This window comes from Cryptomeria japonica, chromosome 4 (genome assembly GCF_030272615.1).
Source record: "Cryptomeria japonica chromosome 4, Sugi_1.0, whole genome shotgun sequence".
Lineage (NCBI taxonomy): Eukaryota > Viridiplantae > Streptophyta > Pinopsida > Cupressales > Cupressaceae > Cryptomeria > Cryptomeria japonica.
The window spans coordinates 123,555,523-123,581,412 of record NC_081408.1 but is presented as its reverse complement, the minus strand read 5'-3'; the positions used below and the strand labels follow the sequence as shown (position 1 = coordinate 123,581,412).

Below are 25,890 nucleotides of genomic sequence, written 5' to 3'. Positions count from 1 at the left end.
GAGTTATATGAACTACTTATTATTATAATATTAGGTATTTTGTTCTTATTCAAGGCCATTGGAGGAATCCATCTCAAAGTGAATAAGTTTTTTCACTAAAGTACTCTTACTAGTTTGGAAATAACTATTGAGGGTTTCATCCCTATTTATGTATGGTAAAAATTAGATGACTATTATCCATTTTAATGGTCTAGCTCACATTCACTAGCATATTTAATATTTCTTAATGTCTAGCCTTAGCCCAACTAGACTTTATTTTCCTTTTTATATTGTTCATTATTATTGGCCTCAAGGGATTTTAGTGTTCTCTTTCTATCACTTATCATTCTCTTTATGATTAGTAAACAATAATATTCTATTATTCAATAAAAAAACATTTTTTTAATAACCAAAGAAGATGAGTATTAACATAAAAGCTTTATGATCTAGCTAAACAAAAGAAGATGAATAAAATCACTAATTATATAATCATATTCATAACTTTGATAAAGAATAACAAGTGCTAACACTTAGTAACAATAAATACATTCATGTCCTTTTGGTTGTCTTCCACACCAAATAATTTCATCCTACCAACCTATAGAGAAAAAAAATGTTTTGTACTAATAATATTCATGTCAACCTCCTTAATTACAAGATATATTTCTCTACTTCTTTTTATATTGAACAAAGCAATTTAAAAATTACAAAATAGAAGCTATGAGAGTAGCTAAGGAAATAGCCAACAGTCTCACTACAAGGACATCCAAACATATACAAAGTAGACAAAGATTACATAAACTGAATAACAATTTTGTATTGGTTGAGTTTATTATCAAACTAAACTTTATAACTTGCTCTTTAATCTACTCCAGCTAATGCTTAATCTTTACATTGTTCTTGGACAATACTTGGACCTGCGAAAAAAGAAAGGCCACATGAAGAAATATATCTAAGTAAAGTATTAGAGTACCATGACATAATGATAGTTGTTAGAAAACATAACTACACATTTGTTGTTAGTAACTGTAGCGTCGTAAATTGTACGCACTTGCTAGGGTGGTACAATTTCACACCTACTTTAGCACCCGCCTTGGCGCATTTTGCATTTTGCATTGCATGTCCCCTTTAGCAATTAATTAATTAAATTAATTAGGTCTAAGGTTCTATTTTATCATCTCCTATATCATAAAGTTGGGCCCTTTCATTAAAGTGTGCCCTTTTCATTTTATTCCTCCAATACATCATTTAATCAAAAACCCTAATTAGGTCCTATTTTGAACTTTAAGGCCTGATTTCGGGGGTCAAAACATCTCGAAATCACCTGTAACTTCGGGATTCTCTCTAAAATCATCATTTCTGACAGCCCTGAAAATTTGGTGAAAAGTTGTCGGGAACATGGCGCCCGGAGAGGACCATGGCGCCCGGAGTGCACATGGTCCTGGACATTTTTCCCGAAATTTTAGGAGTGCGACCCAATCATAAGATAAAGCTTAACCCCAAGAAATTGGCGGGAGATTCAATCTCTAGGTCGGCCAAAAGTTGAAATTAAGACCTAGGGTTTCATATATAAGAGCTCTCTTTCTTCATTTGAAAGGATCCGAATTTTGGCTTTCAAGGACCTTCTATGCAGCGAAAGAGCAGATCTTTGAAGACTTCAACAACATTCAACATCCATCTATCAAGCATTATCAATTTCATTCATCCATTTAGGGCTTTGAAGACATTGAAGAGCAATAGGGGATTACTGACTGAAGATTGGCTTGTACCCCTCCCTTGGGGTTGGGTATGATTTCATGTTGTTTTCATGTCTTTGCATAAGCCTCATTATATCATTTGTATTCATGCTTTAGATCACTTTGCATCTTGATTTGGAGCATTTACATTACCATTTACAAGCAATTAGGGTTTACTTTCTAGGTTGCTCTAGTTTGCTTACTTGCATTTTAGGATCTTGCACACACACAAGGTCTGCACACACAATACATTTTACAATACAACTTGGCTATTCGTGGAGGTGGAAATCACTGAAACGGGGGTTTGACTAAGGTAAAACCCTATATAGCCGCCCAAAACACCTTTTCAGATATAAGTGTAGATTTCAGGATTCGGACGACGCCGCAAGTTACAAATCCAGAAGAAGCAGACGGAAACTGAACCACACACCAAATTTCAGAGCAAAAGACCAGGACAGGGGCGTGGGGCGCCCTGGTCCTGCCAGGATAGGGGCGCTGGGCGCCCTAGTCCTTCTGATAGACAACATTTTTGATAGTTTTCCAGAGTGCAAAATGACAGTTTCCGGAGCAGTTTCAGGGGTAGAATCAGGACAATGGCGCCCGTGCCCCCATCCCGAACATTTTCACTCAGATTTTGACTCCGGGTACGCATCTGCATTCTTGTCTTGTCCTTGTGTTTATAGCTTTCCATTGTTTAAGTTCAATTCTGCAATCTTGTCATTAGTTCATACTTGCATTTTGGGGTTAGGAATTGAACTCGCATCATTCTATCTATCATTTGCAACAAGGGAATAGAAATCCTAATAGGTATCCCGTGGCTCTCTCTTCCACAAAAAGAAGTAGCCAATTGTGTGATACCTCTAGGCTCTTTCGTATTCCACAAGTGTGTGGTTGAAAGTGGGATTAGGGCATGTTTGCTTAGTGTCACTTTTTCTCCTACACATTTTTGGTGAACCCGACGTGAACTCCAATCTTCTCTAATTCTGATTTATGTTTTCAAATTTGAGTGTTTATGCTATTTCAAATTCAAATTTGTATTTACAAGTTCTAATTTCTTGCAAGATTCAAAAATTCAGAGGAAATTTTTGCTAAAACCCTAATTTTTCAATTCAAAGTTGAACTTGTGGATAGCTTAATTGGGATCAATAATTTAAAATCTGATTTAGGAACTCATTTGAATCATAAATTTCATTTTCTAAATCTACATTCTAAGTGCTTGCATTGGTTAAAAATAAACATTTCCTTCTATTTTGCATGTGTTATCATTTGAAAGAGGAAAATTGTTGTCATGATGCATTCATTTCATAGATGTGATAATGGGTTAGCTTCCCTTGTTTCAATTTTTCCTTCTCCTAAAGAACCTCCCCCTATCTATAACAACATTTTAGTGCCTAAAAGAGTTTCTATCAATCCCTTTGAGACTCTCCCATGCTCTAAGGATGAAGACTTTAAGAGTGATCTTGACAATTCTCCTAAAATGTGCCCTTCCTATTTAGCTATCCTAGAGGAAGAGAATGATATCATAAACACCTTTCTTAATGTTACTTCACCTTCCCTACATGATGCCTCTCTAAGTGAAAAGGTATTGATGGACATTGATTTATTTTCTCCTAAAGTTGGTCCTTCCAATGGGGGCATGTTAGTGCAACAAGAGGTTATGAACACTTCTTTCAAAGATCTCCTTCCTAAGCATGAATCTTTGGAGAAATATGTTCATGTTCCTCCTAAAAAACACTCCCTTCATGAGGATCCTTTTGTGCAAGAAGATGACATTATCCCTACATTTCCTAGTGATGGCATTTCCTTTTCCAACAAAATTCCCACTAGAGATGATGAATTAATGATAAATGCTTACCCTTCTCCTAAAGTTTGTCTTACGCATAAGCATCCCTTAGAGAAAGAAGATGAAATAATAAGCAATTTCCTTAATTCTCTCTCCCCTAAAGATCATATTGAACATATTTTGAGGAAAGAGGATGAGTTTAACACATCTATTGATGCTCTCCCTCCTAAGGATGAGGAATTAATAAACAATGTTATCTCTTCTCCCGAAATTGACAATACTTCAAACATTCCTTTCCACCACTTCACTATTTGGGATGAACCATTAGAAGAAGGTGTAGATTATTCTCTATCCCATGAGAGAACCCTAGCCAAAGGGGATGAAATCAAGATTGAAAACTCCCTTGATAGTTTCTCACCTTCCTTGAATCTCAATTATTCTCCCTCTAAAAATAAAGCGTCTCCCTCTCCTCAACTTGGTTCTACTCATAAGGAAACCCTAGTTCAAAGCAAGATGGTTAACATCTCTTTCAAATATTTCCCTCTCAAAAGTGAGACTTTAGAGAGTAATGTTGATCCTTCTCCTAGAGAGTTTATTCCCCATGTAGATCCTTTGATGATAGAGGATGATATGACCTTTCCTAGTATTACTCTGCCTACTAGAACATCAATGCCTATCCCTTGTCTCTCTCCTAAAATTGATTTGATCCGTGATAAGATTTTAGTGCAAGAGAAGACTATCAATAATTCTTCCAATGCTTTTGTTCATTACTCTAAACCATCCTCAATCAATTTGATACATGTGAATGGAACACCTAACAAACCTCTCTTCACTATCCAAGGTGCTTGTCCTTCTCAAAATTCTCAACCTTTAAATAAGCCTATCTTAGTGGTTCAAGGTGGTCATGCTAATGATTCTTTTTGCACTCCTAAGAAACCTATTATTACTGTGCAAGGAGGTTATTCTACTAAGAGCCCTTATGAGTATGCTAAGCAATTGACTAGAGAGAGTTATCATGCGGTTGCTCATACCTATAACACAAGAAACAATAGGCAACCTAATTCTCCTCTAGTTATTCCAACTTCACTTCCTCCTCCCCAACCTATTCTTCCTCAAGCTCCTCGTATTTCACAAATGCTTAGTAAGGATTATGATCTTATTGAACAACTTAAAGCTACCCCTGCTAAGATATCCCTTTGGGATTTGATCCAAACTTCTTCCGTTCATCATGGAATGTTACAAGATGCCTTGAAAGATTTGAATGTTCCTCCACCTAATACATCTAGTAATATAGTATCTTTGGTTAACTCTGTGATGAATCCTAAAGCTCAAATTGTGTTTGCTCAAGATGAGTTGCCTACTAGTGAAATTCAACATCAATATGATCCCTTGATGATTGTGGTTATCATAAATGACACCGCTATAAGACAAACACTGGTAGATAATGGTTCTAGCCTTAATGTGTGTAGCATCAATCTATTGCATAAGATGAATGTGGATACATCCCTTATTGAGCCTAACTCTCGTCCCATTCGAGGCTTTGATAATGTGGCTAAGTCTTCATTAGGTATTATCACCTTACCCATCACAGTGGGACCTGTTACTTTGCCTACTCCTATCCATGTTATGTTGGGAAATCTAACATACAACTTGTTATTAGGGAGACCATGGATTCACAGTATGCAAGCTGTCCCCTCTACATTGCATAGACAAGTTAAATTCATTTATAACAATAAGACATATACCTTGATAGGTGATACTAATCTTCAGGCTTGTTTGCAAACATCTAAAGGGAGTTCTTCTAAATCTTCCTCTTCTAATGATGACTCTTTAAACAAGATACCTATGGACGGATCACCACCCTCTGATAATCAAAATTCTTTGGATGAGCCTAAAGTTCCTGAAGAAAATTCTTCTCAACTGGAATCTACACATGAAAAGGCTTTTGATCCTGAGAAGGTTCTCGCAGAAGACGATTGGGGATCTCTTGATTTTAATCCCACCTTTGTAGGTGAGTATAGGGTTCCTCCTAGAGAGCTTAAATTTAAAAAGAAGGAAGAAACTAAAAATCAATCAATCTCACCTAAGCTTATGAGCAATAATTTTGTGGCTACTTCTCAAACTTCTTCTCCTCACATCTCTAATTCTGAAGAATTTGATTCTTTGTCTTATGAAAAACTACCTTCTCTTTCTGAAATGGCTAATTGTTATGGTCGTGATTTTCATATTTTGGCTAAGAGTGGCTATAGTGGAAATGGTTGTGGCGCAAATGAACAAGGAATTAAAGTTCCTTTAGAACATAACATGCATGAATATTCATTTGGACTTGGATATAATCTTTCTAAGCCCACCAAAGCATCTAAAAGACCATCTCTCAATGTGAATGCTATATTTAGTAGTGATGATGATCTCACTTCAACTAAATCATCTCCTACTTCTATCAACTCTCATTCCCCTCATAAGGAAATCTTGGCGATGAACAAATCTCTTTATGACTCCCCTCAAATTTCTAAATCCACTTATGAATCTTTATCTCCTATTCATCATAAAGTCCTTTCCCCCAGGGATAAGGCTCTAATAAATTACACTCATCCCTCTTCTAAGATTTCTTGTGACTTTTCTTCTTCAATTTTTATCATTTTATACATGTTTTTGATCTCACTTATAGTTGAGCATTCAGCATGTCATATTCAAATACCTCATTCAATCTATCATGTCTTTAAATAACATTAATGGCTATTATGTTGCTCATCATTATGTGACATTGGTAGCTCATTTACTGGGGGCTCATTGTCATTCATGATGGTACAATTTCAAGTGCAATCATATTTTTGAAGCAACATAATAGCCTAATTTTTTCTATGTTATCTCTTGTTCCTATGGGGACAAGGGTGATTTCATACATCTTTTCTTTTTATGGTTAAAATTTCCCTTTGGGGTAATAGTGTGGAAATATTGATCATCTTTTCTTTAGAATCCTCTTTTCCTAGATATGGGAGAGGATGTGTATTCTCTTTCTTATCTTACCCACTTCTTGTGAGGAGCATTTTACATACACTAATGTCTTGCTTGAATGAACTCATGTGAGTATGTGGTACATTTTTCTTATATCTAAATCTCTCCCTAGAAGATTGTGTAAGTCCTTCTCATTGTCCTTATCCTTGGGAGGCAATGATTTTTCCTTATTTTATCTAAGGATCCACTTTTTCCTATTTCGTGGATGGTGTGAACTTTATTACTTGATGTTATTCCTTGTATGCATTTGTTGTTGTTTGTTCAAGAGGTGTAAGTCCTTGACTACAACCTCTTTTGCACTTGGTAAAATACATCCATAATGAATTCACCCTCCCAATTGGGTTAAAAGGAGCGTCATCCTTCATTAAGAATCACTTTCACTTTGCAAAAGAAGGAAGTATTGCATTCTTATTCTCTTCTTTGTCTTATTCTAGAAGATGTTATATTTGTCTAAAACAATTCCTCTCGGGGATAGGTATCTTTTGTACAAAGATCTCTTCTCCTCTAAGGATCTCCTTTACACATACTACAAGATATCCCTTTTCAACTATCTTATCCTTGCTTAAAGAGTGCAAAACTCTCTTGCTTGGATCTATGACATTGTTGCATTTTTGGGGTATCTTCTTGTGTGATGAAGGTAGGTATCCTTGTTCTACTTTGCTTATGACATAAGCATTACACTTTTTGAGCAATGGGTCATTCTCGGAACCAGAGCACAGACTCTTAGAGCGAGATGTCTCCATTTTTCTTTTATGCAAGCTGATTATTCTCGGAACCAAAGCACAGACTCTTAGAGCGAGATGTCACGCTTTTGTACTATACATATACAGGTTGTAGCATACTCGAGAATAGACTCCTATGAGGTGCTTCTAACCTCCCTTACACACACATGCACGAGGTTGAGTGGAACTAGCGGCATAAGGCTAGACTTTCTCACTCTCCTCGCTTACATGGATCACCTAAACAGACTCTAGGGGCTAGTTTTCCATGTCCTTTTCCCATGGATCACTTAGACAAGATCTAGGGGTGAGAAGTCCATGTTTTCTCTCTCACTATTCTTTTCATGGATCACCAATGTGTGTATTCATGCTTTTTTCCTTTCTTTTCTTCTCTTTGCATTTTGTTTCCATTTACATCCTTCATCTTGTGTTAGAGAACTCCCAAATCCTCACACTCTTTGTTGTGTTGGAATTGAGATTTAGTCCTCTTTCTTACCAAATGATTCTCCATTAGTTTTTGATCTCATATCAAATCTTCTTGTGAGCGTTTGTCATCAATATTCTTTAACAATTCGAAGTGGTAAACATGATACCCTGTTTCAACTCACTAAAATTAGCAAGCCGAAACAGGGGGGGGCATATAGCTACCCTCGAATTTTCATCACCTTCCTTAGTAAGCATTAGGTGATTTTGTGATCTAACATGTGGTTTTGTAGGTTGTGGTTCTTAACTGAGTACTGCAGATACTGTTGGGGGCTTCATCCGACAACTTATGGATATATCCTTTTTCAAATAATGTTTACTTTTCTGTACTTTAGCTTGCATATGCATGTAGTGTTCATATGACCACTAAAGTGGGGGCTAAATGTAGCGTCGTAAATTGTATGCACTTGCTAGGGTGGTACAATTTCACACCTAGTTTAGCACCCGCCTTGGCGCATTTTGCATTTTGCATTATATTTCCCCTTTAGCACTTAATTAATTAAATTAATTAGGTCTAAGGTTCTATTTTATCATCTCCTATATCATAAAGTTAGGCCCTTTCATTAAAGTGTGCCCTTTTCATTTTATTCCTCCAATACATCATTTAATCAAAAACCCTAATTAGGTCCTATTTTGAACTTTAAGGCCTGATTTCAGGGGTCAAAACATCTCGAAATCACCTGTAACTTCGGGATTCTTTCTAAAATCATCATATCTGACAGCCCTGAAAATTTGGTGAAAAGTTGTCTGGACCATGGCGCCCGGAGAGGACCATGGCGCCCGGAGTGCACATGGTCCCGGACATTTTTCCCGAAATTTTAGGAGCGCGACCCAATCATAAAATAAAGCTTAACCCCAAGAAATTGGCGGGAGATTCAATCTCTAGGTCGGCCAAAAGTTGAAATTAAGACCTAGGGTTTCATATATAAGAGCTCTCTTTCTTCATTTGAAAGGATCCGAATTTTGGCTTTCAAAGACCTTTTATGCAGCGAAAGAGCAGATCTTTGAAGACTTCAACAACATTCAACATCCATCTATCAAGCATTATCAATTTCATTCATCCATTTAGGGCTTTGAAGACATTGAAGAGCAATAGGGGATTACCGACTGAAGATTGGCTTGTACCCCTCCCTTGGGGTTGGGTATGATTTCATGTTGTTTTCATGTCTTTGCATAAGCCTCATTATATCATTTGTATTCATGCTTTAGATCACTTTGCATCTTGATTTGAAGCATTTACATTACCATTTACAAGCAATTAGGGTTTACTTTCTAGGTTGCTCTAGTTTGCTTACTTGCATTTTAGGATCTTGCACACACACAAGGTCTGCACACACAATACATTTTACAATACAACTTGGCTATTTGTGGAGGTGGAAATCACCGAAGTGGGGGTTTGACTAAGGCAAAACCCTATATAGCCGCCCAAAACACCTTTTCAGATATAAGTGCAGATTTTAGGATTCGGACGACGCCGCAAGTTACAGATCCGGAAGAAGCAGATGGAAACTGAACCACACACCAAATTTCAGAGCAAAAGACCAGGACAGGGGCGTGGGGCGCCCTGGTCCTACCAGGATAGGGGCGTTGGGCGCCCTGGTCCTTGGGACAGGGGCGCTGGGCGCCCCTATCCCTCTGATAAACAGCATTTTTGACAGTTTTCCAAAGTGCAAAACAACAGTTTCCGAAGCAGTTTCAGGGGTAGAATCAGGACAGTGGTGCCCGCGCCCCCGTCCCAAACATTTTCACTCAGATTTTGACTCCGGATACGCATCTGCATTCTTGTCTTGTCCTTGTGTTTATAGCTTTCCATTGTTTAAGTTCAATTCTGCAATCTTGTCATTAGTTCATACTTGCATTTTGGGGTTAGGAATTGAACAAGCATCATTCTATCTATCATTTGCAACAAGGGAATAGAAATCCTAATAGGTATCACGTGGCTCTCTCTTCCACAAAAAGAAGTAGCCAATTGTGTGATACCTCTAGGCTCTTTCGTATTCCACAATTGTGTGGTTGAAAGTGGGATTAGGGCATGTTTGCTTAGTGTCACTTTTTCTCCTACACAGTAACATTTTACAACTTACCCATAATTCATATCGAAAAATCAAATGCTTACCATAGTTCAACAAGATCAATAACTCCTAATTTAAATAACAACTAGCCAAGATCTTGTCTTGCATGTTACATGTATCCACATAAGATAAATGTTAATGAACATGTGCATTATGCATAATAACAAAAACTATCAATTACCAAGGTCAACTAATATATAGCACAATTGTTAGAAAGAAATAAGAATATTAGAAAGTTTGTAAACATTTTTTTTTTTAGAAAATGATTGTTTATTTAAGTACTTATTAACTCTACAATTCATGAAAAATATATTATTAATGTGAAGATGCATTTTATTAGTATAGCAAAATGGGACTATGTAAATAAAAAATTCTTACCTTTTACCTTAATTTTTTTTTTAGAAAATGATTGTTTATTTAAGTACTTATTAACTCTACAATTCATGAAAAATATATTATTAATGTGAAGATGCATTTTATTAGTATAGCAAAATGGGACTATGTAAATAAAAAATTCTTACCTTTTACCTTAATTTTTTTTTTAGAAAATGATTGTTTATTTAAGTACTTATTAACTCTACAATTCATGAAAAATATATTATTAATGTGAAGATGCATTTTATTAGTATAGCAAAATGGGACTATGTAAATAAAAAATTCTTACCTTTTACCTTAATTTTGAAAACCATTTATACATCAAAATATTAATATTTTAGAATAAACATAATAATAGTGATGTCATTTAATGATAAAATAGTTTTTAACTAATTTATAAAAAATGAGTAAATGAAAATATAAAACAATCAATAATTTTTTTAATGTATAGTAATGATGTCATTTAATAATAAAATAGTTCTAAACTAGCATATATAAGCCCACTTCAACTGCTCCTAAGCCGACCAAGATTGATGGAAGGTTCAAAATGAGGAAGCACTTGGTTTAATTGGTATTTCAATGGTTCCTAATTTGTGTGTTCTAATTGGAAATTGTACAAAAGCGTATGAAGCTTGGGAAATTTTTAAAACAACTTATGATAGCTCAAATGAATCCCGAAAAATTCAACTTCAAGATCAACTCGAAGATCTCATGTATACGGATTTTAAAACCATGGATGAATTCTTATTAAAGTTTGATTCTATTAATAGTCAATTAACTGGTTTAGGAGTTACACTAGTTGATTTACGTTTAATTCATCTTATTCTTAAAAAATGTCTTCCTCGTCAATTTCAACAGTTTATTATGAATATTCATGCTCAACTTGCTATTCCTACTTTAGCTACTCAATTAACTTATGATATTTTTCATAATTTATTACGTCAAGAGGAAGCTAAATTAATTCAATTTGGTACTCTTAAAAATAGTGAACATGCTTTTATGTCTAAAAAACATAATAATAATTTTAGATCCAATAATAATAATCATAATCATAATAATAATCACAAGTCTTCTAATTATCAATCTCATTCTAAATCCTATCATAACAATTCTCATAATAATTATCATAATAATTCGTACAATAGTCAAAGGAATAATTCTCCCTACCGTTCCAATTGTCCCTTCTCCTCTAACTTACCACTTGTATCCTAAAGAACCATTATCTTCTTGAAAAAAATGCTAAAACATTTTTTAAATCTAAATTTACTCAAAATTTTCAACATTACAAAATTAAAAGATACAATATTCATACACAATCATTTACCTACTACGCGAAGATGATCTGGATGCGGGGATTGTTAGCTTTGATTTTATTCCAATCTTCCCCGCCTTCCTTTAACCTCTCCTCTAACTCACCACTTGCCTCCCCAACAACCGCTATCACCTTTAGTCTCCTCAACCGCTCCAATCCCTCCGGAACTCTCTTCACCAACGCACAATTCTCTATCATTAGTCCTTCCAGACGTGGCATCGCCCCCTCTTCCAACGCCGGCAACTCCTCCAAAAGTGGGAAGTCTTCAATCTGCAGGTTAGCCAGCTTAGGAAATCCCCCTTTCTCTCCAAAGTTCTTGGGCAAATATCTGCATTTCGAATCATTCGCCAAAATCAATAGTTGTAAGTTGGGCATCTTTTGGAGTGATGGATAATCACCGCATTCTGTCAAGAAAAGTTCTGTCAGATTTTCCATTCCACATATCCAACTTGGCACAGAGAAACGTACAATTCTAAGTTTTTGAAGACCTTTCATAACTTTCATTTTTTCTGGAAACGCTGGAAGACTGGATTCTTCTCTATCACCCTCCGTTGTAGAAATGGCATTCTCAACGAACAAAATTCTCATCTTGACCAGACTGTCAAGGATACCATCTTCTACACTTTTCAATGTTCGTGCATCTTTTAATGCGAACCTTATTTCAAGGAGATCAATCAAGTTGCCAACATCTTTAATATTTAAAAATCCATTTTCTTCAGTAGACAGTGGGACGGTACCTGATCTCAGTGTCCTCAGACTTGTGAGCTGTGATATTCCCTTGGGCATACGCCACTCAATAAGCTCTGTGCACCTATTTACATTGAAATAAGATAGACATTTGAGCTCACCTATCCAGTCAGGTATACGTTGCAGGCTTTTGCAATTGGAAACATCAAGGAACTGAAGACTCTTAAGTCTTCTTACACAATCCGGCACCTCCTTGATCTCTGTGCGAGACAAATTCAAAACCTTCAATAGTTTCAATTTCCCAACACATTTTGGCAATGTGGAGATGGCAGTGCGGCTCAAGTCAATTACTCGGAGTACTTTCACGTGATCAAGCAACTGTTCTGGAACACTCTTAATGCCAGGATTTTGAGAGAATGACAATGTGCGGAGGAATCGCTTACAAAGAAGAGGCCTTTCTGAAATTACATTAGTATCTACACCCTTGTTAGCCAATAATAACCTGCGGCACCTTGTTTCATTGACGGGAATATCAAATTCACACTCATCTTCTTTACATATATTTACAACCAAATCAAGAAACAAGTCATGTACTGTGTAACATCTTGTAACTCTGTTTACTTCCAGCAAACATAAATTTTCAAGTTGGTGTAGATAATCTAACCCTATATCCCACTGTTCTATGTCTTTTTCTTGCGGAATAAATCCTTCGGCTATCCACAAATATATTACATAGTCATGGTATATAGTTCTGTCAATTTTAAAGGTAGAAAAAGAAATTTGTGTGTCCTCTGGAAAGAATGAAAAATAAGCAAAGCAAGACTTCAAATACGGAGGAAGGCAGTCATAGCTCAGCTTTAGAATCTTCAAAATGGGGTCCTCTGCATTTCTTACCTTTTTTAATTGCCCCAGCTTTGACTCCCATTCTTGTGCGAGGGAAGACTTGGCCATTGATGCCGCGACTGTCTTTATGGCCAATGGCAACTTCCCACATTCTTTTACAATTTGATGTGCCAACCTCTCCAACTGTTCAGGCGGCCTATTTCCCTCACGATCCTGGAAGGCAAATAGACAAAACAGATCCCAACTTTCACCCTCCGAGAGATGTTGCATCTCATAAATGTGGGCATTCATGTTTTCAGCAACGCCTGTACTTCTAGTGGTGACCACTATTTTACACTGATTATTACGACTAGTGGGAATCCCAAGTCTTGATATCAAGTCACCTTCTACACTACTCCTCCAGACATCATCCAAAACAATCAAACATCTTTTGCCCTCTAATTTATCATGTATCAATGCAGCTGCCCGCACATCACTTATACCTAGTGCACTAATTTGGGAGGCTAGGTCACATTGCAATTTCCTAAGAGAATAAGTCTGTGAAACAGAAATCCAGGCAGAACACTCATACCTTTGTTTTGTGATGCTGAAGACATGCTGCAGAAGGAATGTTTTCCCCAGCCCGCCCATTCCCACGACGGCAACAACTCTAAAGGCAGGATTGTCTAACAATCTCAGAATTTGCTCCACCTTGTAGTCCACTGCAACTGCTGGTAAATCTTTCTCCAAGAAACTCAATTCTTCTCTTCTTTCACTTCCGGATGTACTAGTTGAGGGCTGACTTAAATGGGACACATCATAGAAAAGCTTGAGCTCCTGTGCCTCTCGAATTGTAGCCCTAATCCTCCCTTTTAGCTCTCTAATCCTCTTCGCCATCTTATACCGAAATACTAATGCACTACAATTGCACAAACATGATTGACTGGTATTTGTATACAAATGCTCAACAGCACACTCATCTATTATATCTTCTGCATCAAAAGCAATATTCCTCACTTCTATCAGCCATTCTTTCACATTTTTATTTGGCTCACTCTGCTCATCTGCAGCTTGTAGAGAAGCAGAGATCTGTCTGAGCTTCTTCTCCAACCATTTGAAGTCATTTTTGAAGTTGAGGAAGAGAGATACCTCATTCCATGCCGCTTGTGCCGCAATCTCGCCAAGCTTTCCCAGCACACCGTTGGCAAGATCAGATGCCATTTTTGAGTTATTACAGACTGCGGATTTAGAGAACAGAAGTTGATGCTAATGCAACTCAAACTTTGTTAAACTTGAGTATGACAATCCTACAAGGCTTAGAATTTATAACGAAAGGAGTCTTCCGGAGCAAGGAAGACTAACTCAGAGAAAGTAGGTGTGATAAACATTAAAAATTAAGTTGGGGACGAGGACTGAATTGATTGATTGATGAGTGGAGCGCAGAGGGTGCATAGTATTTTCAGAGAAGTAGGTGGGAAGAATAAATAAATGGTCTCCACGTTTGATAATAGTGAAAATAAATATTTTCTTCAGAATCATTTTAAGAAGGGAAGGGATAAAAAACTGTCATTAAACTATTAAAATGTTTGCGTATTGAATAGGTCCACATACAAATTATCTGTCATCCACTTGCCAAACCACATGATGTCAATTGAGGGGCAAGAGGATGACAGATAATAGGCGATGGTGACTTTGACTTTGATTTCTTGTGAAAGTTCTTTTCCATCATTATTTTTCCATCTCAGTAAATGAAACAACTTTCACAATTTTGATATTATATATTACTGCAAATTAAGATTTCATCTATTTAAAATTTATTTTATATTAAAGATATTAAAAATTTAAATATGTCAACTTTTCATAATAAAGAATGTAAATAGGAACGGTTTTTTATGATAATTTTTTTATAACATTCATATTTATTTTTAAGAGTTGTTTTATTTATACTAAAATATAAATTTATTTATTCATATATGAATTATTATATTTTCAATATAGGATTAGTTTTAAGTTCTCATTAAATGAACTATTATGATGACATGGTTCAAGCTTCTCCCAATAATAACTAATTTATTTTCCATGGTAGCTTAGTTATTTTGTTTTAGTACACACATATTTTAAGGGTATACTGATATTTTATATACTTTTAGAATCTTCAATCTTAATATATAAATATTCTATTATGTAGTGAATTATATCTAAAAGTTTAAAAAATAAGATTAAAAAAATATATTATATTTTTTTTTGAAAATAAATCATAAAATTGATATAAAAATAAAACAATATTTATATCTTGGTGATCGAAATATATATAATGTTAATTTTAAAATATTTAAACAAATTCATAAAAATGATATGTGTTCTACTTTTTATAATACGCTTGTAAAACCACTATCAAATATAACAATATTTCAATTAAACCCCTAAATTGTAATATAAAATCTAGTTAACAATGCTATTATTTTACTTAAGACAATCTTGATCTTCTATTTTTTCTTCCACCTGTATATTCTCTATACTATTTTTCCTCAATTTAAATATGCTTAAATCATAATACCTTAAAAACAATCTTAATAAATAATGGTATTTTTTCTTTTTTCTTTTTTTTAGGCAAATTGCTACCTAGGAATGGCTACCTTTCCATCAATTTAGAGAAAAAATATTACATTCAACCATAAAGAGAGAATAGAAGGGTCTTGATAGCATCAATGACCACCTGAGCTCTCTTAATTTGACTAGGGGGATATAAATGTCTATTCTCAGACATCATATACTAATAAGTCTCTAAATTGTTCCTTACTAGTCCATCTCTCAAGGCCATTATAGTATCATAAATATCCCCGTTTTCAGATTCTCTTCAACAATAAAAGCATTTGCAACTTTCTCTGTGAAGGTTGCCGAATTTAGCTCCCCCAAGGCTGACAACACTTGCTCCTTGTACAAATCCGCTACTAGGAAATTGATGGCCTTCTTCGCGGAATCATGGCTATTGGTAATTGTATTATTGTATTGTTAGTATTCACATGGACAACATTATTAATATGGTTAATAATATAGAATTATGTATGTTAATATTAAGTTGTTGAGAAACAACTTAATATTAAAGTATAATAAGTATTTGTTTGTGAGTTGTTAAAGGGGAGTGGTTATAGGAGGTAGAACAAGCTTCCTATTATATACGGTATGAAAAATCATATATATATATATATGAACTATTATATTGTTGTGAGCATATAAATGTAAGTGAGTTGTTAATACAACTCACATAGAGAATTAGGAGTGAGATTAGGAGACAATAAAGGAGTTATATAATTCATATTATATATTTGTAATTTGTAAAATTAAGAAAAGTTATGGAATAGAAGAATAATATTATTATGTGTGTAGAAATTTTTACTCTCAATAATTTTTGCTCATTTTTCAAACATGGTATCAGAGCATTGAAAAATCCCGTGCCCATGCACTTCAAATTTGGTTTGAAACCCCTAGCAAAGCGTAAAGAAATCTAAGTGCTACCTACAAAGCGAGGGTGTTGTTGCTACATTAAAGTTTGGCGAGTTTAGAAAATTTAGTTTTGGTCTCTCAAATCAATGAGTCTAAGGTGATGATTTAGAAGTTAGATTTTTAGATTTTGTTTTTAATCTTTGTTTTTAACACATAGTGTCTTAGACTTTGTTTGTTTTTTTGTAGGTTTTGTATGCAGGGAAATTGGGCGACAAAATGAAAAAGTCGGATTCAAAAGACCCACACACCAATGTGACTCTTGGTGCAAGTATAGGAACTATTTGAAATGGTTCAACTTCTGAAGGGGTGTCTCGTTGTTCTCTATCCCACATGATCCCTAAAGTCAATATTTTTGCTCTCAGATCACTGAGCAAAGTGACTTAGGAATGATAACTCCAAGAACGAGTGATGTTTGATTTATATGCATGAATACATTATAAGATGTATGATATTGAAACTATGATGATTAATCTAGCATAAAGATGATGATAAGATTAACTAATTATCCTAGCAATGATATACTAGTCTAACATGAATATCCTATGATATATTAAAATGCTTCTAAATGCTATTATGATTATTTAACAAAGAGAGGCTAAAATGCTTAGTAATTAGACTATAATGTAGATGTGAAAGATTATTGATTGTGAAAATGAAGAACGAGAGCTTTATTTATAGGGAAAATAGGGCAATGGATGGTCAAGATTGAATAATCTTAACAAGGGCCAAGATTGAAAGTTAATCAATCCATGTTCACAATTCTCACCAATGAAATGGTGACAATTGTCAACAAGAGGTTGCTTGAGAGGAGATGTAAGAAGCATTAAATGCTTGAGAAGACATGAAGGTTACCTTAGGAGGTAAGGGTTAAGGTTAGGTTAGGGTCATCCATTGGATAAAGCTTTTACCCAAGGGCTAAACTCTTGTGCAAGGGTTAAAGGGATAACTGAGGTTAAAGTTGTGAATGCTTGATGAGACCCTTGGGTTAGATGAGGTTTGAGTTAGAGAGAAAGTCTCTAATCATGCAAGAAGGTTGAGTTAACCTTTAATGGTTATGTAAGAGCCTTAAATGGTTTGGAAGACTTTGAGGGCTAACTTGTTGAGGACATAAAGCCTTTAATTCATTTCAAAGACTTTGGAGGCTTTGAGAAGTGACTTCCCTTTGCTTAGGAATGTGACAATAATTAGGAGATGAATTAGGCTAAATTGGAAGTGATTAGAAGAATCTAGAAGGGGTTTATGAGGCAATTGGGAGATGTAGGAAAGGGCAAGTGGGTGAGGGAAAATAGGCAATTTTTGGTAAATAAAAGATTTATTTTAGCCAAATAGGGGATGCAACTTGCATTTGTAGGATTCTGCAAGTGGGGGGATTTAATAAATAAATTAGATTTATTTATTTGTAAGGATTAATTTAATTAAATGTATAATTAAAAAGGGAGAAAGGTGAATTAATAAAATAGAGCGATTTATTTAATTAAAGGCTAGAAAAGGTTTAGGTGAACTTAAGTAAAAAAAATTGAGTAATTTATTTAATCAAATAGATGAATGTGAAGAAATTAATTAAATAAAATTTAATTAATAAGGGGAATGGGGTTAAAATAAATATTAAATATTTATTTAGGAAAGTGGTCAGATTTATACGCGTACATTTTGCCCCTCTTTGAAGTGACGTGTGTGCACATGTTGATTCAAAGAAAATTTGTCGGATATGCTGTCAAAATTTGATCGATATGATGTTTGTGTGTCAAAATATTGATATGATGCCCCAGATGTAGATTTGATGAATGATATTGATGATGCCCCAGATATGAAGAATTGATTTGATATGATATGAAAAGTTGATATGAGACTGATGTCGATATGAAATTGATGCCAAGATTCGATATGATAATGCTCCCTTGGGAGATCGTTTGGGCACTAAAGGCATGAAGGATCTCTTGAAAGAAGAAGAAAGGTATTTGAAAGATAGAAGAGTGGATAGTTGATCACATGCATGGGTTTGATAAGATTGATTGGATTGATAAGATTGATCAGATTGAGATCAAGTCTGGTTTTAGGTATGACTTCTCCTGTATAAGACAAAGATGATCAAAGAGCCTGGTTTCAGGAATAATATATCCTGTATAAGACTTGATCAAAACGTATGGTTTTAGGAAAGATACATCCTGTATAAGACTTTATAGAATGGATCAGATGAAATGGATTGATATAATTGATAAGTTTGAGATCAAGTCTGGTTTCAAGAATGACACCTTCTGTATAAGACAAAGATGATTAAAATGTCTGGTTTCAGGAACGATATATCTTGTATAAGACCTGATCAAAACGTCTGGTTTCAGGAAAGACACATCCTGTATAAGACATGATAGATGTAGTTGGAAGAATGATGAAGATATGAAAGTGAAGAAAGATCCCATGATGATGTGATAGATATGCCTATGATGGATGCAATGATGAATGTGACTAGATGATGATGATGATGATGAGATGTATCTTGAAAATGAGATGTAAATGCTAATGATAATGATATGAGATCAATGCAAGATTAAAATGATATGCAACTAAATGCAAGTTTAAAAATGATATGCAGCTAAATGCAAGTTTAAATGATATGCAACCTAATGCAAGTTTAAGATGATATGCCACTAAATGATAAGTTTAATTCTGTTATTACCATTCCCATTTAGTCACTTGTTTGTGCTCTGTTTTATTTGTCATCATTGAACTTTTGATATGTTGAAATTTAATACAAGCATTATGGTATAATTGAACCATAATGACCTGAGTATATCTTACATGGATTTTGATATTGCAAGGCGGCACAAGCATCAAGGTATAATTGAACCAAGACGACTTGAGTGTTGCTTGTGTAAAACAAACAAGAGTTAACCATTTGCATGTGCAAAGTGAAAAATGTCTGCAATGATATGTTTCCAATCATGTCTCGAGACAAATTTGCATCGTACGAATGATCACCTCACAGACAAAAAACCAAAGAAAAATAAATTAGATTCCTTCGTTGCTTCTCTAGCTCAATGCATCCTTGAGTAGCTCAGGAGATATAATGATTCAAAATTTTAAGATACAAAAAAGTCAAAACTTCAGGATAAAATGTAATCAAATCATAATTCAGAAAATTACCCATCATGTGTGTGCTAAAGTTGTAGTCGGATAATGGTCTTGTTTTCTAGCCTGATGAGCAGTCGTTGACATTGGTTCTCTAGTATGTTGTGATCCTTGTTTGCATATTGACGAAATGTTACCGTGAGAGGAATGTTGCCCCTAAGCATAGATATTTATCGGTGTGGATGTATACATTGATTACCAAGCCATGGTGGGATATGATATAGCTAAGTGTTTCTAGATAATCAAGGATAGTGACTATGCTAAGTATGTCTGGGATAATGTTGCGTGAACAAGTGTGTTGGCGATGACTATTAGCTAAGACTAGACAGATCAAAGATATGAGTACTGATAGATAGAGGAGATGCTCTCTCACAAATAGCGCCCGTTGTCAGGTTTTCACTACTTGTTTCTATTGCACTTTTGGGTTTTTATTTTTTATTTTTTTGTATTTTTATGATTTTTTGATTTTTTTTTGTATTTCTCGCCTTTTCCGTGGGTTGGACGACTCAAGTGTAGAATTTCTTCAAATGGATACTATTGGTTGGTTCGTCGAGCACGTCTCCTTCTAAAGTTGACAACTGATATGCGCCTGATCCATAGGCAGATATGATGACAGAGGTTTCTATCTTGATTTCTCCTTTTTCCTCTCTCCTTTCATCTCTCCCTCTTTATATGTGTATCTCTCTTTCATACATCCTCTATCTTTCCCAAGGTGTATATCTATTTCTTTATCCCTCCTTTATTTTCTTATCTCTTTATATCTCTACCTCTCTCCTCTTCACTCCCTCTTTGTATCTCTATATTATTCACTTCATCTCTCCTACTGTCTCTCTCCCTCTCACTCATCTCACTTTCTCTAGCCTCATTATCTTGTTGACTCAAGATATTTTATTTTGATTTTATTTAGAAGGATGAATAATTGATTCAAGATATCACTTCTCCATTTGACATTGAATAATTGATTCAAGATACCACTTCTCCATTTGACACCTTTGTTACACAAACAACGTCATTTTCTAAATGACCTACCAATTATCCTCATGTACTTCACAAATTTATGCAATTAATAGACAAATTTTGTTTTTCTAATTAACTTTTAACAGCTCTTCCTCTACCTATTTCACACTAATGTATGATCACTAGTTTTAATTATTTTTAAGACTCTATGCAATCAATTATTATTAAAAATAAAAATTTAAATTACAATATGATATTAGATTATTAATTAAAAAATGAATTTAAATAATTACTCTAATTATTTATTTTTATTTTTTGATAAGTCACAGCAAAAGTCATCACCTCCCATATAAGAGGCTTGCAGCTACTCTAATTATTTATTCTTGATTACTAATTATTTTAAATTAATCAAAAGAGATTCATAATTTGGCATTTCAGATTTTGATAACATAATTTATGATTTTATTACAAGATGGTCATTTTGGCAAATACTCTAAAGTTGCTATATAGACCCAAAGTCTTGAATTACTAAAAAATGTCATGACCCAAGCAAGGACTTAACCATATCCTTATCATCTAGATACTTTGAACAATCATTTTCTCTTAGTCAAATGGCATATATTTATATTTCTAGCTATCTTATATTTAATTGGTGAAGAGAGTTATTTGTTCAAAATAAAGAGAGGATTAGTAATCATAACAAAATAAAGAGAGGATTAGTAATCATAACATACTGTATGGTATAACCTATAGAAAATAGGATGAAAAGACAAGAAAAAATAAATGTACTTCACAATTAATTATTTTCATCATATATTGATTTCCATAGAATTGTAGATTGCTTTAAAGATTGATTAAAAAAATTTAAAACAATTAAAAATATTTTTTATTAAATATAAATTATTCATATTAACTATAAATTATAATTTATAAATAATTTAAATTTCAAAAATTAAAATTGAATATGAATTTAATTATGTTTTAATAAGATTAAATAGAATTAAATATAAATTACAATTTATTAAACATTTTATTTTAAAAAGTTGAATTAAAAAATAATTATTTTTTATTATATAAACTATTAATAATTTATTATGAATGATTGTCAATTTTTAAAAGAAAAAATTGAAGTAAGAACTTATTTTATGTTTCAAACAGATAAAGAAAGTATTCTAAACAACATTACGATCCCTCTTTATGACCACCCCCCCTAGATATTATTATAAACCCATCCTCATTATTACACGCACATGTGGGATTAAAAACATGGACGACGAATAAAAAAGTTTGAAACGACAATGGTAACGGCAACAATAAATTCTAAAACGAAAACGGAGGCTTATTAAAAGATGTGGGCCCGGGCACCTATGCTGTCAGGTTAGAGTCTGCCGGTTAAGCCCGGCCCATCAGTTCTACCCCTTCCTTTGAAAAGAGGACGCGGAAAGAGAGGTAGGGACCAGCACTTTAATAATTAATAATTAATAAAAGCAAACATGTTATTCGTTTGAAAAAAGATGCGGACTACGTAGACTTCTAAATGTTTTGTAGCATATTCTAGAGCATATTCTAAACGATTTGACATTGCTTTAAGGACAAGTTTGTTGTATTTACAGGTTTAGGGTTGGGGACAACTCATAGGCGACGGGGACTGAGAGCACTCTGTAGACAGGACAAAAATCTTGAATTGACTGATTGGTGATTGGGAAAAAAAGTAGTGGAGAGCTTTCAATATTTATTGGTAATGAACCTTTAGTGGAACAGCTGTCAGTAGGAGGCATGACATGACATTCCTTTAAGAAGATGTTTGTTTTTATTTACAGTTTTATAGTTGGGGACAACTCAGAAGCTATTTCTTCCCACACATCATGAGCTTATCCAGTGCTCGTGACCAGTGAAAAAAAATTTGTACTCCACTCACTTTTTTCCACCACCGACCATTGAAAATATTCCTAATTTTTGTGTGGTATTCATGGCTCAGTAATTAAAGTGTGAGAATTTGAATATAGAATTAAGTATATTTAGTTTGATTATTAATATATATATAAATATTTATTAAGTTTTTCTTAGGAATAGTGAGTATTAGGTTTGTGATTGTATTTTTATTTGAGATGGACAAGCTACTTTTTAAATCAATGGCTCAAAATTCACAATAAGCAATGCAAGACCATTGAGAGCATTTGATCCGTTGATCTTTTTGTAGTCCTTGTTGTCAGATTTTCGTTAGGTTTCATCATTTCTCCTTGCCTTTTTCATTGTTTCTTTTCTGTCATCATTGGCATCTTTAACAAGAAGAGTCAATTTTCTCTATACCGCTTCCGCCTTACATCAATCGCTTCTCTTCTGTGCGATGTGTACTATTTCTTTCGTGCGATGTGCTCTATTGTTATTCCGTCACACTCATTTCGTATCTTCCAGTTCGGAATGGAGAAGTTGTGGCTAATTCCAGATATCTGTGAATAGGGCAAGTGGGGTGCCTATGGAGCCACTCATCAACATAAGCAACATGAAAGATGTGAGCATGATTAGGCATAATCCTCACCATATCATCATCCACATATTTCATAAGACATATGGAGCAACAATCCTTCTCAGCCTTGGAACCCCTTTTTTCAAAGTATACCATTTTGGGGTAACTATCCAGGGTTGCCTTTATATCTATTTTTATTAGCAGCATTGTCCCCGCTTGGGCCAAAATAGGAGCTACGGAACATGGTAGACATCCATCAAAGCATATCGGAAGGGCATATTTTAGTCGGAAATACTCTAGTAGACATGAATGCAAAAATGTGGAAGCATAGACAAGGCATGTGAATGGGCTGAATAGTTTGACAAAATGCCCCAAAGAAATGTGGTCCCATAGAATGCTATGATTGTAGGATATACAGAAAATCCATTTTTAGAAAAATGTTTAGATACTTTCAACCAAATGCAATTAGCAAGTGTAAAGCTTTGCCTACAGGTCCCCAGCTTGTGCAAAAATGGGAGCTTTGGAACAGGGTATGGACATCCATCAATAAACAATAGAGGAATTTTGTCACGTGGTGTACCTAAAATTACCCTCTCAGACATGTATGCAAAATGTGTAAAGCTTAGACAAGCCAAGTGAACTGTGTAAATTTAGGGTTAAATAGAAAGCTTTAAAACTTATTACTGTTAGGCTATCACAAATAAGATCGTCTTACCTTCTTAATGCTTTGGTAGTCGTCCTTACAGATTTCTTATCTCTAATTACATCACTATTTCGTTCTCGGTTATCTATGTAAGAAAATTGTTATCTACCACTTATTAAGCTCTTTAAAATTTTCGAGTTTGATCTAAACCATCTGATCTTTTAAGATGAATTCAAAAGATAGTTTGGGTCATTCATTTTATTATAAACTATTCATAACTAACCATTCCTTGTATTTTTATTTTTGTTTAATTTATTTTCATTGTTTTTATTATAGGAGAGGACCCAGTAGTTGTGCACCCTAACTTTGTTCTTCTCAAAATCCTACATGGAAATTTCAAATCACTCTGAATTTTTTACAGCGGCTTACTTGGCAAGTCCCCTGCTTATAACTAAGGTTTCAGGGCCAGATCATCAAATATGATGCCACATCAGCATGCTTTTTTCCAAGGTGTCTAAAACAACCCAAAAAAACTGAGACCAATAGGTGAGCAAAAGGGCACCAATACTTGTGCAGCTGATGTGGCATCGCACGATTGTTTCTTTTCACAACAAATGGTATATTTTGTTCAATTATTGGTACTTATCATAAAACTATTGGTGCAATATTGTACAAAATTTGGATACTAAATCAACAAGTATGGGGGTATTAAATCAACAACTTCTATCACAAGAATTGGAACATGCTCAACTACTGGGTCCTTTCTCCTATTTATTTCTATTTTTTTATTTTCTTAAAATTTTGAATTAAATTTAAAGAAAGATAATTATATACATAATTCGCATTTAAATGTGCATTTGTTAGTTTGTATTTGTACAATTCACTCTTAGTAAAAATGATAGAAGTTATTTTTAGTGATCACATATAAAATTCAAAGCTAAGTTATCAAAATTTAGAAAAAATATGTGTATTCATAAATTAAATATAGATTGATAAATCATGATTCATGCTATATATTTTACCCTTAATTTTATGGAATGATTTTATTGGTCTGAAAAAATTTGAACAATTGAATATAAGTTTTCAACTTTGTCAACCTCTAAGATAAATGCTAGCTATTGAATATCATAATGAGTGATTTGAAGGGGACATGTGAGCAAATGTAAATAAAAAAACTCTCTTAAATTTTGGCCTTCTCAATTTATAGAGCATCTAATCATTTCTAAAGAGGTTTGCTATGAATACTATTTATTCCCAAAGATTATAAAAGATTTACTAGATATTGATTAACTTGGTTCTTTTAATTATATGATTCATTTGGTAATTACTTTTGAACTATCCCATAGAATTTAGATTTTAGGTTAACTTATTTAGCCTTCTAATTTCAAAATTCAAGAATGACTATGTCAAATATTGAGATAATTCCAGTATTGATACATGTGATGCTTTAGTTGAACCAATGCAAAAGCACTTGTTACAAAAATCTAGGATGCTTTTCTCCCATTGTCATGAGATTTCTATGAATTTTGAACTTAAACAAATTTCTACTAAAATAAAATACTTTTTCAAAATTCTCTATTGATTTTGTAGTTGCAAGACATTATGAGTGATCACCAACTTCTTTAATCAATAGGAGGTCAAGTTTGTTCCTCTTGATTGTTTCAATGAATTTGTATGTGGACCAATTCTTCTTTACAAAAAAAAATTGGCAACTTGTGAAAGAAGGCTAAAGGAAAGAACCCTCAACTCCAGTGCATCCTAACCATGCGATATTCACCATTTAATAGTGCCAATTTAAGCTAATTTAGTTTTATCTATCATTACCTTAGTTTACTTTAGGTTGGATTATAAATAATGAAAGAGGCTAGCTGATGTGTTAAAAGAGTTGACTCCTCATTAGTATACATTTTTCATAGGGAATTCATAAAACTTTCTTTCACTTTTTCCTCATGAGATTGATGCACTTCCCCAATCTTTCCTACATATTAGTTGAGATTTAGAGCATAGGTTTCCATATGATGTGTGGTGTAGACAATGTTCCATAATTGTATCATAATGGGTCTAATATCATTTTTCTCAAATCTCAAAGTAGGATCACTACTATGAATGCCTTGCTTTTTTATCCAAGCATGCTATCAAGCATCTTATAAATCTCTCAAAGGCATTAAGAGTTTATCTTAACATATCTTATGATTTGTGCAATAGGTGAT

The 25,890-nt window shown here is 34.1% G+C and overlaps 1 protein-coding gene across 1 annotated transcript; it reads right to left on the bottom strand.

Annotated features, from left to right (window-relative positions):
* Positions 1–11,247: 11,247 nt before the first annotated feature.
* LOC131074158 (putative disease resistance protein RGA3) lies at positions 11,248–14,432 on the bottom strand. Its single transcript, XM_058010728.2, has one exon. It carries the CDS (start codon positions 14,202–14,204, stop codon positions 11,490–11,492), a length of 2,715 nt encoding a protein of 904 aa, XP_057866711.2. The 5' UTR covers positions 14,205–14,432; the 3' UTR covers positions 11,248–11,489.
* Positions 14,433–25,890: the final 11,458 nt, after the last annotated feature.

Coding starts and splice junctions, on each gene's coding strand:
- LOC131074158 (XM_058010728.2), bottom strand. CDS start 14,204: ATGGCATCTGATCTTGCCAACGGTGTGCTGGGAAAGCTTGGCGAGATT.